The sequence below is a fragment of the Rhizophagus irregularis genome, chromosome 28 (assembly GCF_026210795.1).
Source record: "Rhizophagus irregularis chromosome 28, complete sequence".
NCBI classification, from domain to species: Eukaryota; Fungi; Glomeromycota; class Glomeromycetes; order Glomerales; family Glomeraceae; genus Rhizophagus; species Rhizophagus irregularis.
In genome coordinates, this window is record NC_089456.1 from 1,957,423 (window position 1) to 1,971,573 (window position 14,151).

Consider the following 14,151-nt stretch of genomic DNA (forward strand, 5'->3'; position numbering starts at 1 on the left):
CGATGAGTATCATAATATGCATAAAATTATTACATCTCAAATATCAAATTTAGGATAAAGAATATTCACTTAATAAAAATAATAAAAGTTTCTTGATAACCACAATAATAAATAAATGACTTTATTTAAAATAAGTAAATTTATAAGCAACTTTACTTTATATAAAAAAATATACCTATTAACTAACTACCAAACAATTAATTAATTGTCTTTATATAATTATACAAGTTAATCTTTAAATCATAATAACTTTGAACTTTAATATTATATAACTTAAATTCATCCACTTCACCCTTAAGTGAAATCAAATCCTTAACTAATGAAGATTCCTTAATAGCCAAATACTTAATCCTTTTCTTTTTCATGATATATTCTTTTATAAAGGGTAAAATATCAACTTGGCTTTGGAAATTTTCGAACAACAACTTCTTGATAAAAGTATCTTGAATGTTTTTTAGAAATACTTCAAAATCACTTGTTTTAATGTGATAAATATTCAAACATATATATTCTAATTTAGAAGGAAGAATTTGTCCTAAATTTTGTAATATGATTGAACCATATTCGTTAGTTCCAATATAATCATTTGATACATCAATCGAAAGATAATTAATATTTTGTTTAATATTTTCAATTAAATTGAGTAATTGATAATTCATCTGTCTTCCACATCCATAATGAAAATCAAGAAATTTGATATTTTTACAATATTTTGTAATTAATTCGAATAATTGTTGTATTAATGATAATTCATAATTAACTTCAAGAATATATCCAAAATTTTCTAAATAATCACCAGATTTGTGTAATAATAATTCTAATGATTCAACATGTGGAATATCACATATAAATAAAGATTTCAACTTAAATGGTTTAGTTAAATTAATAATTTGTTGGGTAAAACTTGTATTTAAACCACGACAATAATGAATATGAACAGATTCCAAAACATTTAATCGTTCAAATACTTTTTGTAGATTGCTAATACAATTTAGGCTAACATAATAGAAAATGATTGTATTTAAAGTATTTGAACAATTAAAATCTTCTGATAATAATGATTGATACAAAGGAATGCTATCATAGCCTAACATAATTTTTTTTAGATTTTGATGTAAATTAATTATTTGTGATATACGATTTTTCATTAACGTATATTTACTACCGCCAACATAAGAATTACCAAAATAAAGGTTTAAATTTCTAATATTATGAATGAAATTTGGATTTTTTAAAATTAACCCAAGAATGTTATCAATACATGTGCAATGATAAATACTACCAAGGATTTCAATTTCAAGAGTATGTAAATTTATTTCATTTTCAATAAAAATGCTAAATAGTGATACACTTATATCACTCAAATTTTCAAAATCAGTTACTCGTCTATTTTTAGATTTAAACCACTTCTCAATAGAGAAAATAAATTTGTATATATTCAAATATTTTAAAAAACTGGGATAATTAAACAGTATATTCGAAGGTAATGAATTATTAATAATTTTATATTTATTTACTTTTGCTCTAAAATCGTCATTTAAATTATGTAAGTAAATTTCAATAAAATTATAATTTTTTGTAGGAATTGAAAAAGGATCTTCCCATAATAATGGAATCGCTAAACGACACCATAATTTGTTAACTAAAATGCATGAATATAAAGTTGAATAATCATTTTGGAAATATTTTATAATTTCATATATTAATTCTGGTAAATCTCCTGAAAATATTTTTGAACATGACATTGTAAATGAAAGTAAAAAGAGAAAGTATTAAAATTTTATTATGACAAACTGGGTATCGATTTCGGAGTGATAAGCACAATTAATGTGTGTAATGTCACTAACGTTGTAAAAATTAGGTGTAAGAATGATCATCACTACCACTTAATTCTGGGCAAAATTATAATTGCTTTGCTAACAACCCAAAATTTCCTTAATTCATTGTACAATGCTTGTACAAAATCTTGTGCAAGATATTTTATATTTAAAATATATAGTACAATGTTTCTGACAATTTATTATATATTATTAATTTATTTGTAATCAATTGTGTAAAATATATAATTCTTGTACATTTTCCAACGAGTCTTGAAATTTTTTACAAAATTTTGTTAAGTATATATTATACAATTAATTAATTATTTATAAATATATTGTAACAATGAATTTTGCAATTAATAATAATTTTATGCCTTATTACTGAAGACTCCTCTTTTTGGCACTAATGGGTCTCTACTGTTTACAGAAAAGTTTTTCATAATATTAAACAGATGTTGTATGTACAATACGTACAAATACAACTATAATAATTAAAAAAATTTTTTTTTAATTTCAGGGAAAGCACCCATCTATATTAATTAATTAATGATTACTGCCGCAGCTTTAGCCGCAGCTGAAGTTTAGATCGGCTAAATACTTTTTTAAACTTTTTTTTTAAAATTTTCTTCCATTCCTTCTTTTTCTTTTTCCTTTTTCCCCTTTCCCTTATTCCCTTGCTCATTCCCTTTCTCTCGCTCCCTTTCCTCATTCTTCTCTGCCCTTTCCCTCAGTTTCTAACTAGTTATTGGTTCTCTTTTCTTGTCCTTTTCTCTTGTTTCTTCCCACGGCTTTTTCAAAGCTTGCAAGATCGAATAATCAGAAGTCAGAACCTACAAATAATATAATAAAAAAAATTTTGACGTTTTTTTTTAAAAAAGAGGATCAAAATAATTTCAAAACTTGCTTGTATAAACAGAGTTATCTCCCTTACTGAATTCGTTACCGTATCTGAGAATTTTCAACGAAAACTTTAATTTAAGATAATGTTGACTTTTCTCAAAATAATTATAAGTTTATATAATTACCAAAACAATTGTTTACACACTTCAAGGCCTGAAGTTCTACCATCTAAAAAAAAGGAAAAAAATGAAACTTTATTAGTAAAAGTTCCGTTAAATAAAAACTTCCTGATTCCTGTATAAAAAAAACTTGCCGAGTCCTGAGTCGGACTGACGTGTCCAGGCTGTTTAAAATAGAGACGCGCCGTTGCTAATTCTTCTTTGCTCACAAACTCTTCATCATTTACGAGAGGTTCTTGAGTACGAAGTATAAATTTGAGATTATAAATATTTTCGTTATTTATAACAGATAATATTTTCGCATAACCAATTCTTTACCACCTAAAAAAGAAAAAATAATAAACATTTAGTAATAATTTGTTGGAATAAAATAAAAAAAAAACAATAAATAAACCCTTACCTAATACCTGTGTATCCAGAAACTGAAAATCTACATTCTAATCATTTAAAAAAAGAGAGTAAATCGAAACATTAGTAAAATGCTTCGATAGAAAAAATAAATTTAAATAAAAATTTTTTCTGGATCCGTTACCAAAGTTTACATGTCCAAGGTCTTAGTCATCTAAAAGAAAATAACAAACATTTCGTTAAAGATAATAAATAAATTAAAAGACTTCCTACCGCACTTTTCATACATCCAGACGTCCGTCTACAAAAGAAAATCATCGAAACGTTTTGTTAAATGGCCACCTACAAAATAAAAAAACAAATTGTTAGTAGGGTTTATTAAAAAAATAAAGTTTTTGAAAAATATTTTCAAAAACTTACCTATTATCCTGTTGCATTAAAATCGGAACTTGCCCTAAAAAAAGAGGAGTCGAAACTTAGTAAAACATTTCGCTAAATTAATAAAGAGGAAAAAAACCTTTCCTTACCAAAATTCACGCTTCAGAAGATCGTCTAAAAAATAATAAAAAAGAAATCGTTAATAAAAGTTTCATTGTTATAAGTAATAATTCAAAAAAAAAAGATTGTCTATAATCTCTCTTACCGTAATCGCTAAGAAAATATATTTTTGAAATTCTCTACCGAAATTCTATACGCCAAAAGAACCTGGTCGTCTAAAAAAAAGATTAAATCAAAACATTAGTAAAAATGTTTTATTTAAAATTAAATTTTAAAAAAAAAAATTCAGATTTTCTACTGAAATTATGCGCCAGTTACCCAAAAAGAAGTTTAAAGTCAAAACATTAGTGAATATTTCATTAAAAATTAAAATCAAAAAAAAATTTTTTAAATTTCCCATGCTGAAATTCTACACGTCCATAAGACCTAGCCATCTAGAAAATAAATTAAAATAAGAATAGAAACGTTAGTAAAACGTTTTGTTAAAAAAATAAAATTTAACTCTAACGCTAAGTCTACGATTTTTTGAATAATCTTGAAAGCCAACATTAAAAAATTTTTTTTTTAACATCTTTTTTCAGGTAAATTTTGAAAAAAAAAAATTTTGAAACTAAGAAAAACAGTTTTAACATTATTCTTTGTAGAAAAATAATATTTATTGATATATGACAAAGATGTGTTTGGTGATATTAAGATAAATTATTTACATGTGAGTAAATTGCTGCCATAAGGTGATAACCTTTGGAAAAATTTTTTGAACCTTTAAAAAAATTCTAATGTTTTTCTTTTTTTATAGAAATTTCAGCTTCAACTCAGCTACGATAGGATAGGATAACATCGGAAAAGACAAAGTTTCGTTATGAAATTTCAATCCTTTTGATTTTTTTTAAAAGAAGAAACTTTTTGTTTACGTAAATTCTTCTATTTTCTTTTTTGTAGGATTCGTGGAGAACTGTATTTCATATGTATCAAAGAAATGATTTTTTTAATTTTATTTTTTAAAAGTCTTACTAACCATTTGTCTCTATTTTTTAGACTTAGTAAGTCTTTGGAGTTTGGACACGTAGAACTTTGGATTTCTTTAGACGTATTGGTTTTCAAATCTTGGTATTTTTTTCTTTAATTTGTTTGTACTAGTAACGAACAGTTACTCACACTTCGTTATTTTTTTCTTAGACAGCGGCTTCTATATTCTTTACACAGATTTTGGAGAGTTTTTTTTTGTATTTCTCTAATAGTATTGGTAATTAAATCAAAAAGATGAAGAATGGTGAAAGAGAAATGAACGCTTATAAAGGAATGCAAAGTAACTGCACGAAGAAATGAGGATAGAGGAGGATTAAATAGATCTTCTGATAAACAAAACTGATAATAAGATTGGAAGCATATCTCATTGAGAAATAGGAGAAGCCAGGGGAATTACATCTATATGGGAGTGAGTTTATTACTAAGAATAAGATTAATATCCACAATAATTTATCTGCGGAGACAACGGTTCAGAGAACGTTAGATTAATCAGGTGATTGTTGATCATGAAAGATCATCTTTTGAAGTCGACGTATACAGGATTAGCTTTTATATTAGATAATGTATTTTATAAATAAATTTTACAATAAATTTTACAATAATTTGTTACATTTTATATTAAATATATATGTTAATAAATTAATATTACAATTAATATTATACTGGATATTGTACGATGCCCCTACAAGACCAATAACGAGTACCTTTTGATGGTTTGCATACAATGTATTGTGATATTATTGTAATATTAATTTCACATTGTATTAAGAAAATTTTAGGTTGTTAGCAAAGTGCCTTAAATCCTTAAATTTTAATTTATATAATAAATTTACCAAATTTTTGGAAAATACAGTATTATTAATTTTTTTATTAAAAAATATTATAATTATTGTATCAAACTTTAGCCATAACCTTTTAAGAAAATCTTGGTCTACTTATAATATTATGGTAATTATCGTATTGATTAAATCCATTTTCAATTAAAAATCTTGAACTTTAATACTCTTTATTATTAAACGAATTAGAAACTAAATAAAGTTACAAATTATATATTAATCCTTACTAGAAGATTAATTTCCTAAAACAAACTTCTAGTTAAAATTCTTAATACTTTAATAATACCTTATTGAATGAACTCAATTTAATGCTATTTAGTACGTGTACGAAGATTCTTTAACAGAATATTAAAATACTTATATGGTAAATCACAAAAAAATATAATGACACATATTTAATAAGTATAATATGCATAAATCATTATATCTCAAATATCAAATTTAGGATAAAGAATTCACTTAATAAAAATAATAAAAGGTTCTTGATAACCACAATAATAAATGACTTTATTTATAATAAGTAAATTTATAAGCAACTTTACTTTATTTAATAAAGAATATACCTATTAACTACCAAACAATTAATCAATTACTTTATATAATTATACAAGTTAATCTTTAAATCATCATAACTTTGAACTTTAATATTATATAACTTAAATTCATCCACTACATCCTTATGTGAAATCAATTCCTTATTAACTAATGAAGATCCCTTAATAGCTAAATACTTAACCCTTTTCTTTTTCATGATATATTCTTTTATAAAGGGCAAAATATCAACTTGACTTTGGAAATTTTTGATCACCAACTTCTTAATAAAAGTATCTTGAATATTATTTAGAAATAATTCAAAATCACTTGTTTTAATTTGATAAATATTCAAAGATAAATACTCTAATTTAGAAGGGAGTGTTTGTCCTAAATTTTGTAATATGATTGAACTATATCCGCCGGTTTTAATATAATCATACCATATATCAATCGAAAGATAATTAATACTTTGTTTAATATTTTCAATTAAATTGAGTAATTGATAATTAATCTGCCTTTCATAATGAAAATCAAGAAATTTGATATTTTTACAATATTTTGTAAGTAATTCTAATAATTGATGTTTTAATGATAATATAAAATTAACTTCAAGAATATAGCCAAAATTTTCTAAATAATTACCAGATTTGTGTAATAATAATTCTAATGATTCAACATGTGGAATATCACATATAAATAAAGATTTCAACTTAAATGGTTTAGTTAAATTAATAATTTGTTGAGTAAAATTAGTATTCAAACCATAACAATAATAAATATGAACAGATTCCAAAACATTTAATTGTTCAAATACTTTTTGTAGATTGCTAATACAATTTAAGTTAACGTAATGGAAAATGATTGTATTTAAAGTATTTGAACAATTACAATCTTCTGATAATAATGATTGATACAAAGGACCGTTATCATTGCCTAACATAATTTTTTTTAGATTTTGGTGTAAATTAATTATTTGTGATATACGATTATTTATTAACGTATACATACTACTACAAACAAAATAAAGGTTCAAATTTCTAATATTATGAATGAAATTTGTATTTTTTAAGATTAACTCAAGAATGTTTTCAATACATGTGCGATGATAAGTATTACCAAGGATTTCAATTTCAAGAGTATGTAAAGTTATTTCATTTTCAATAAAAATTCTAAATAGTGATAAACTTATATCACTCAATTTTCCAATATCAATTACTTGCATTCTATTCATATTAATAGTAATAGCAGATTTAAACTGCTTCTCAATAGAGGAAATAAATTTGTATATATTCAAATATTTTAAAAATCTGAGATAATTAAACAGTATATTCGAAGGTAATGGATTATTGATAATTTTATATTCATTTAATTTTGTTCTAAAATCATCATTTAAATTAAGTAAGTAAATTTCAATAAAATTATAATTTTTTGTAGGAATTGAAAATGGATCCTCCCATAATAATGGAATCGCTAAACGACACCATAATTTGTTAACTAAAATACATGAATACAAAGTTGAATAATCATTTTGGAAATATTTTATAATTTCATATATTAATTCAGGCAAATCTCCAGTAAATATTTTTGAACATGACATTGTAAATGAAAGTGAAAAGAGAAGGTATTCAAAATTTTATTATTATGCCAAACTGGGTAAATTATATCGATTTCGGAGTGATAATTCCGATATTGTCGCACAATTAATGTGTGTAACATCACTAGAGTTGTGTAAGGATGATCATCACAACCACTTAATTCTGGTCAAAATTATAATTGCCTTAAATCCTTGAATTTCAATTTATATAATAAATTTATCAAAGTTTTGGAAACATTATTAATTTTTTTATTAAAAAATTATAATTATTGTACCTATAAAATTTAAAAGTTTAGCTATAACCTTTTAAGAAAATCTTGGCCTACTTATAGATTAAATCTATTTTTAATTAAAAATCTTGAACTTTAATACTCTTTTATATTATTAAACGAATTAGAAACTAAATGAAGTTTAGTAATTTTCAAACTATATATTAATCCTTACGAGAAGACTAATTTCTCTATAAAACTTCTAGTTAAAATTCTTAATTCTTTAATAATACCTTATTGAATGAATTCAATTTGACTTTTAACCTGTTATTTGGTATGTGTATAGGGTTGGATCGGTCCTAGCAAAGACTGGTCAGACTGATCCATATTATTAATATCCAATACAAATGAGCAAATTTTTGTGCTCATCTATTTCTAAGGTTCGGTTCAGTACCGAAACCGACCGGTACCGAAAACTGCCGAACTGATTTACCGATTCATTATCGGTTCAGTTTTTAATGTTGTCTGTTATTAAAATAATTAAAAACGTGCGAAAACTTTTTTTATTAAATTGCTTAATAAAAAACGTTTTTGTATCATTTTTTGTTAAAACAATTAAAAATGTTGCAAAACGTTTTTTATTTGTTAAATTACATATTAAAAAATGTTTTGCAACGTTCTTTAAATGTTTTAATAAAAACATTGCGCAATTTAAAGGCCTTAAAATCATGGAACAAATTTCTTAAATTTAAATCGGTCCAGTCCCAGTTCAGTCCAGTCCAGGTTGAAAGAGCAGTCTTTTTGGGACCAGACCGGACTAATCCAACCCTATATGTCTTTAACAGAATATTAAAATACTTATATGGTAAATCACAAACAAAGAAATTTAATGACACATATTCATTAAGTATAATATGCATAAATGTTTACATCTCAAATACTAAATTTAGGACAAAGAATTCACTTAATGAAAATAATAAAAGTTTCTTGATAACCACAATAATAAATAAATGATTTTATTTAGGATAATTAAATTTATAATAATTTTACGGTATATAAAAGAATATCCCTATTAACTACCAAACAATTAATCAATTTTCTTTATATAATTACGCAAGTTAATCTTTAAATCATCATAACTTTGAACTTTAATATTATATAACTTAAATTCATCTACTACATCCTTAAGTGAAATCAATTCCTTAACTAATGTAGAATTCTTAATAGCCAAATACTTAACCCTTTTCTTTTTCATGATATATTCTTTTATAGAGGGCAAAATATTAACTAGAAATTGGAAATTTTCTATCACCAACTTTTTAATAAAAGTATCTTGAATATTTTTTAGAAATAATTCAAAATCATTTGTTTTAATGTGATAAATATTCAAACATAAATATTCTAATTTAGAAGGGAGAATTTGTCCTAAATCCTGTAATATGATTGAACTATATCCGCCAGTTTCAGTATAATCATACCATACATCAAATGAAAGATAATTAATACTTAGTTTAATATTTTCAATTAAATTGAGTAATTGATAAATAATCTGCCTTTCACATCCATAATGAAAATCAAGAAATTTGATATTTTTACAATATTTTGTAATTAATTCTAATAATTGTTGTTTTGATGATAATTTAAAATTAACTTCAAGAATATAGCCAAAATTTTCTAAATAATCACCAGATTTTTGTAATAATAATTCTAATGATTCAACTTGTGATATATCATTCATAAATAAAGATTTCAACTTAAATGGTTTAGTTAAATTAATAATTTGTTGAATAAAACTAGTATTTAAACTATAACAATAATAAATATGAACAGATTCCAAAACATTTAATCGTTCAAATACTTTTTGTAGATTTCTAATACAATTTAGGTTAACATAATGGAAAATGATTGTATTTAAAGTATTTGAACAATTAAAATATTCTGTTAGTAATGACTGATACAAAGGAATGCAATCATAGTAGTCTAACATAATTTTTTTTAGATTTTGGTGTAATTTAATTATTTGTGATATACGATTATTCATTAACGTATATTTACTACTGCCAACATAAGAATTACCAAAATAAAGGTTTAAATTTCTAATATGATGAATGAAATTTGGATTTTTTAAAATTAACTCAAGAATATTACCAATACATGCAAGATAATAATCAAAACCAGATTTTTCAATTTCAAGAGTATGTAAATTTACTTCATTTTCAATAATAATAATTCTAAATATTGATACACATATAAAGCTCAATTTTTCAAAATCAGTCGTTGCTAGTTGTTTACGTATACCAGTAGCAGATTTAAACCACTTCTCAACTAAATAAATAAATTCATATATATTCAAATATTTTAAAAATCTGGGATAATTGAACAGTATATTCGAAGGTAATGAATTATTAACAATTTTATATTCATCTAATTTTGTGTTAAAATCATCATCATTTAAATTATGTAAGTATATTTTAATAAAGTTATAATTTTTTGTAGGAATTGAAAAAGGATCTTCCCATAATAATGGAATCGCTAAACGACACCATAATTTGTTAACTAAAATGCATGAATATAAAGTTGAATAATCATTTTGGAAATATTTTATAATTTCATATATTAATTCTGGTAAATCTCCTGAAAATATTTTTGAACATGACATTGTTAATGAAAATGAAAAGATAAAGTATCAAAATTTTATTATTATGTCAAACTGGGTAAATTATAGTATATCGATTTCGGAGTGATAATTCCGATATTGTCGCACAATTCATGTGTAATGACACTAACGTTGTAAGTAAGGATGATCATCACTACCACTTAATTCTGGTCAAAATTATAATTGCCTTAAATCCTTAAATTTGTTACCCGTGGCTTCGCACTGGGACCAATGAGTTTTTTTAAATAGAAAAATTTAGTATTGTAATGTAATACTAAGTAGATTAAATGGTTACAGTAGTTTTTTGTTTATAATTAGGAATTAATAATTAGTTAAACAATAATAAAATAATATGTACTAAATTATATTTATAATATTAGAATGATATCATATTTACAATTTTTCACCTATGGTGATTTAACCTATGTAATTTATCCAGTGATATCACCTCATTATTAAATTTGTACATGAGCACCCTATTAAATTTTATTGGCTACTAATTATGTTTGATTATTTTTTTTAAACGTACTCGTCCTTTCACTCTTTTGCACGACACTCAAGGTACGTTTTCTTTCTTTTTTTTTCATTTTTGCTTCTTGTTTCCTACTAGCTTTATTTCATTTTTTTAGGTCCTTTAGCTCTTTCGATTTTGCAATTAAGATATGATTAGCACTATATGGCCATTCTTCTTATCAGTTATTTTATTATTCCATTCTTAATATTTTGTTTCTTACATTGTGTATTTCGTTCTTTTTAGGTCTTTTGGTTCTTCTTTGCAACTACTAAGGTATGCTTTTTATTTTTTTGTTTTTGTTTATTTATTACATTTAATTTCCGTTCCCTATTACTAACTTCTTAACAAAAAACTACAGATTTAATATAAGGCTAATAAAAGTATTGTCATGTGCTAGTAATAATAAATCATGCCTATCATCAAGCTCGTTAATAGTGCTAGTAAGAAAATTGTGATCGGAATAGTCTAATTTCAGGCTTTTTGTAATAATAATATTGGGCTAGTATATGACATTTATTGTTATTACAAATGTGATTATAAAAGACATATGAAGGTATTTTTTAATAACAATATATCTAATTTAATATTACATTTATTCCACTAAAATATTAATAAATATCAATACAAACTACGATTACTATACTATTATATTTTACCAACAATTATTATTATATTGCCAAAAATAAAATTACGGACATATTCAAATTTTGAAGTTTTATGATGGTCTGCGGTGGACACTAGTCTATAGATGTATTATAAATTTATTACCAAGAATCATTAGTATCTATTTGTAATTGGTATATTGGGCATGAAAGTAATTCATCTCGCCTTGATACATCTTCAAACAAGCAATATGTAAAAATATAATCTTGCCCATCATTTCCATGGAGTTTGACTATTTCTATAATGCCTGCAAAGCCACTTTTATCTTCCACTAAAGCAATTCCAATTTCTTCTTGGAAAGTGTAAGATGCAGAACTATAAAAATGGATGTGAGTTAATAATAAAGCTTGTAATATTGAACAATATGAAGAATAAACTTGCATAATATTACCCAAGAGGTAATTGAAAGAAAAAACTCTTTTTGACGATCTTTCGGACCAAAATTTTTACGAAAGAAAATTTTTATTACGAAAACTAGGGTAATTTGGTATTGTTAGTGAGTTATAATATAATTATTGCATTATTCAGTAATTATTTATATATATTTTAAGTAATATAATAGGGTTTATATTAAAAAGTTGATTTGTATTTTGTATATTTATCAAATAATAAATTTTATGGTTTATTTTGAGTTTATTAGTTTTATTAAAGAAATATTATATTTAATGATCAAAATGAATTAATCCTGTAACATGTTAAATGGTAATAATATAAAGATAAATATAAATATAATAGTTTGTATTGATTTTAATAAAATATTAGATATGATGATAATGTTAAGTATACGTCAAGGTTGCATGGATGATCTCCCTCCTGAATATTATCAAAAATTAATTGATAGTATGCCTCAGAGGGTCAATGCTGTTATTTTCGCGAATGGATATAGAATTAATTATTAAATTTTTGTAAAATTCAATAAAGGAAAGCGTAATGAACATGTTAAATTTTTATTTTCATTTTATAAAACATATAAAAATTTTTTAATTTTGAAAAGTGGCCGGATCATTTAGGCCACCATCTGTATGTAACATGATCTGTCCATGTTATTTGATTGGTGGTCGGGTCATATTATACACAATTCTTTATTGCTAATATAATTTTCCGGTTAATGAAATTTTAATCACTTTTTTTACAAAAAAACTTAGTTTATATTAATGATAATTTTTCTATTCCCATCCTCTTGGAATGAATGATGCAGCTATCCAGTTATTTTCAGTTTTTGTAATTACAAATTTTTTTTAAATGAATATTATTCCTTTTTCAGTCAAAGCCAATTTTTTTTCCATCATTGTAATTCTTTTATTTATTTAGTATTTTTAATAATTTTTTTATCACTATAAAAATTTGTTTTTAAATTTTCTATTAATAAAAGTGTTAATGACGATAATTATGATGATAGTGAAGAATAATAATAATGAGAAATAATTACAATAGTTAATCCAATGAGAATTAATTCTAATATCATGTGATTTAAATAATGATACTATTTAGGAAATAAATGATGTAATTATGCAGGGCAAAATATTCGCGATCAAAGTCCAGTTAACATATAATTATGCAGGCAATGCAGACAATTGTAATTTTATATTATATTTTAAAACATTGCAATTTAATTAAGGAATAAGGATAAGCATATTATATTTTAAAAATAGTGCAATTTAATTAAGGAATAAGGATAAGCATATTATATTAGAATCAATAAGTTTTAAGGACTTCGTTAATTAAATTTATTACATTAGATCAATAAATTTTAAGAACTGCATTACAAAAAAAATTTAGAACTGCGTTAATTAAATTTATTACATTAGAATCAAAACTGTGTTTATTTTGTTACAAATACTTTAATTATGTAGAATGTTATTATGTTCATCAGTCCATGTTTTAAACATTATAACGAATTTTAAAATTAGTATAAATATTATGAAATTTGAAGTATATAGGATTTTTTTTTCGCAATTCAAAACCAAATTGTATTTTAATTTTTAATTTTCAAGTTACGAAAAAATCATAAAAATAAAAAATGGCAGCATTAGTACCTTTTGTTCCACTACCACCACCACCATTCCAATGGACGATTAATGCTGCTAGGCAGTTAATCGCGAAGTGAAGAAACTTACATCAGCAATTCGAAAGAATTGCGAACCATCACCATGTAAATGCATGGACAATAATAGCAAATAGGGTGTTCGCTGCAATTGGATTTGCAGCGACACCCAGGCAATGCTCTACAAAATGGAATGCCCTTAAACGAGGTTATGAAAATCTCAGTAGGTTAATAAATAATAATGATGACGACATTCCTATTGTAAGCCTAAATAGTTTCGATAGAGCGTGTTTCGCTGATATGAACGATGAATTCTGGTTACAAACTGGTAATTATTATTAATTATTATTTTAAATTAATTTTATTTAGGCAATTCATTCAATTCTTAAT

General features: G+C 24.0%; 4 protein-coding genes across 4 annotated transcripts; all 4 read right to left on the reverse strand.

Annotated features, from left to right (window-relative positions):
- Positions 1-197: 197 nt before the first annotated feature.
- OCT59_019065 (uncharacterized protein) lies at positions 198-1,745 on the reverse strand (the record flags this gene model as incomplete). The annotated part of the gene is made up of 1 exon (XM_025325520.1): positions 198-1,745. The coding sequence occupies one exon, from the start codon at positions 1,743-1,745 to the stop codon at positions 198-200; it is 1,548 nt and encodes a 515-aa protein (XP_025180755.1).
- A 4,391-nt stretch (positions 1,746-6,136) lies between these two features.
- OCT59_019066 (uncharacterized protein) lies at positions 6,137-7,678 on the reverse strand (the record flags this gene model as incomplete). The annotated part of the gene is made up of 1 exon (XM_066135782.1): positions 6,137-7,678. One exon carries the CDS (start codon positions 7,676-7,678, stop codon positions 6,137-6,139), a length of 1,542 nt encoding a protein of 513 aa, XP_066005039.1.
- A 1,293-nt stretch (positions 7,679-8,971) lies between these two features.
- On the reverse strand, positions 8,972-10,543 carry OCT59_019067 (uncharacterized protein; the record flags this gene model as incomplete). The annotated part of the gene is made up of 1 exon (XM_066135783.1): positions 8,972-10,543. One exon carries the CDS (start codon positions 10,541-10,543, stop codon positions 8,972-8,974), a length of 1,572 nt encoding a protein of 523 aa, XP_066005040.1.
- Positions 10,544-11,818: 1,275 nt separating this feature from the next.
- Positions 11,819-12,100, reverse strand: OCT59_019068 (uncharacterized protein; the record flags this gene model as incomplete). The annotated part of the gene is made up of 1 exon (XM_025325519.2): positions 11,819-12,100. One exon carries the CDS (start codon positions 12,098-12,100, stop codon positions 11,819-11,821), a length of 282 nt encoding a protein of 93 aa, XP_025180753.2.
- Between the last annotated feature and the right edge of the window lie 2,051 nt (positions 12,101-14,151).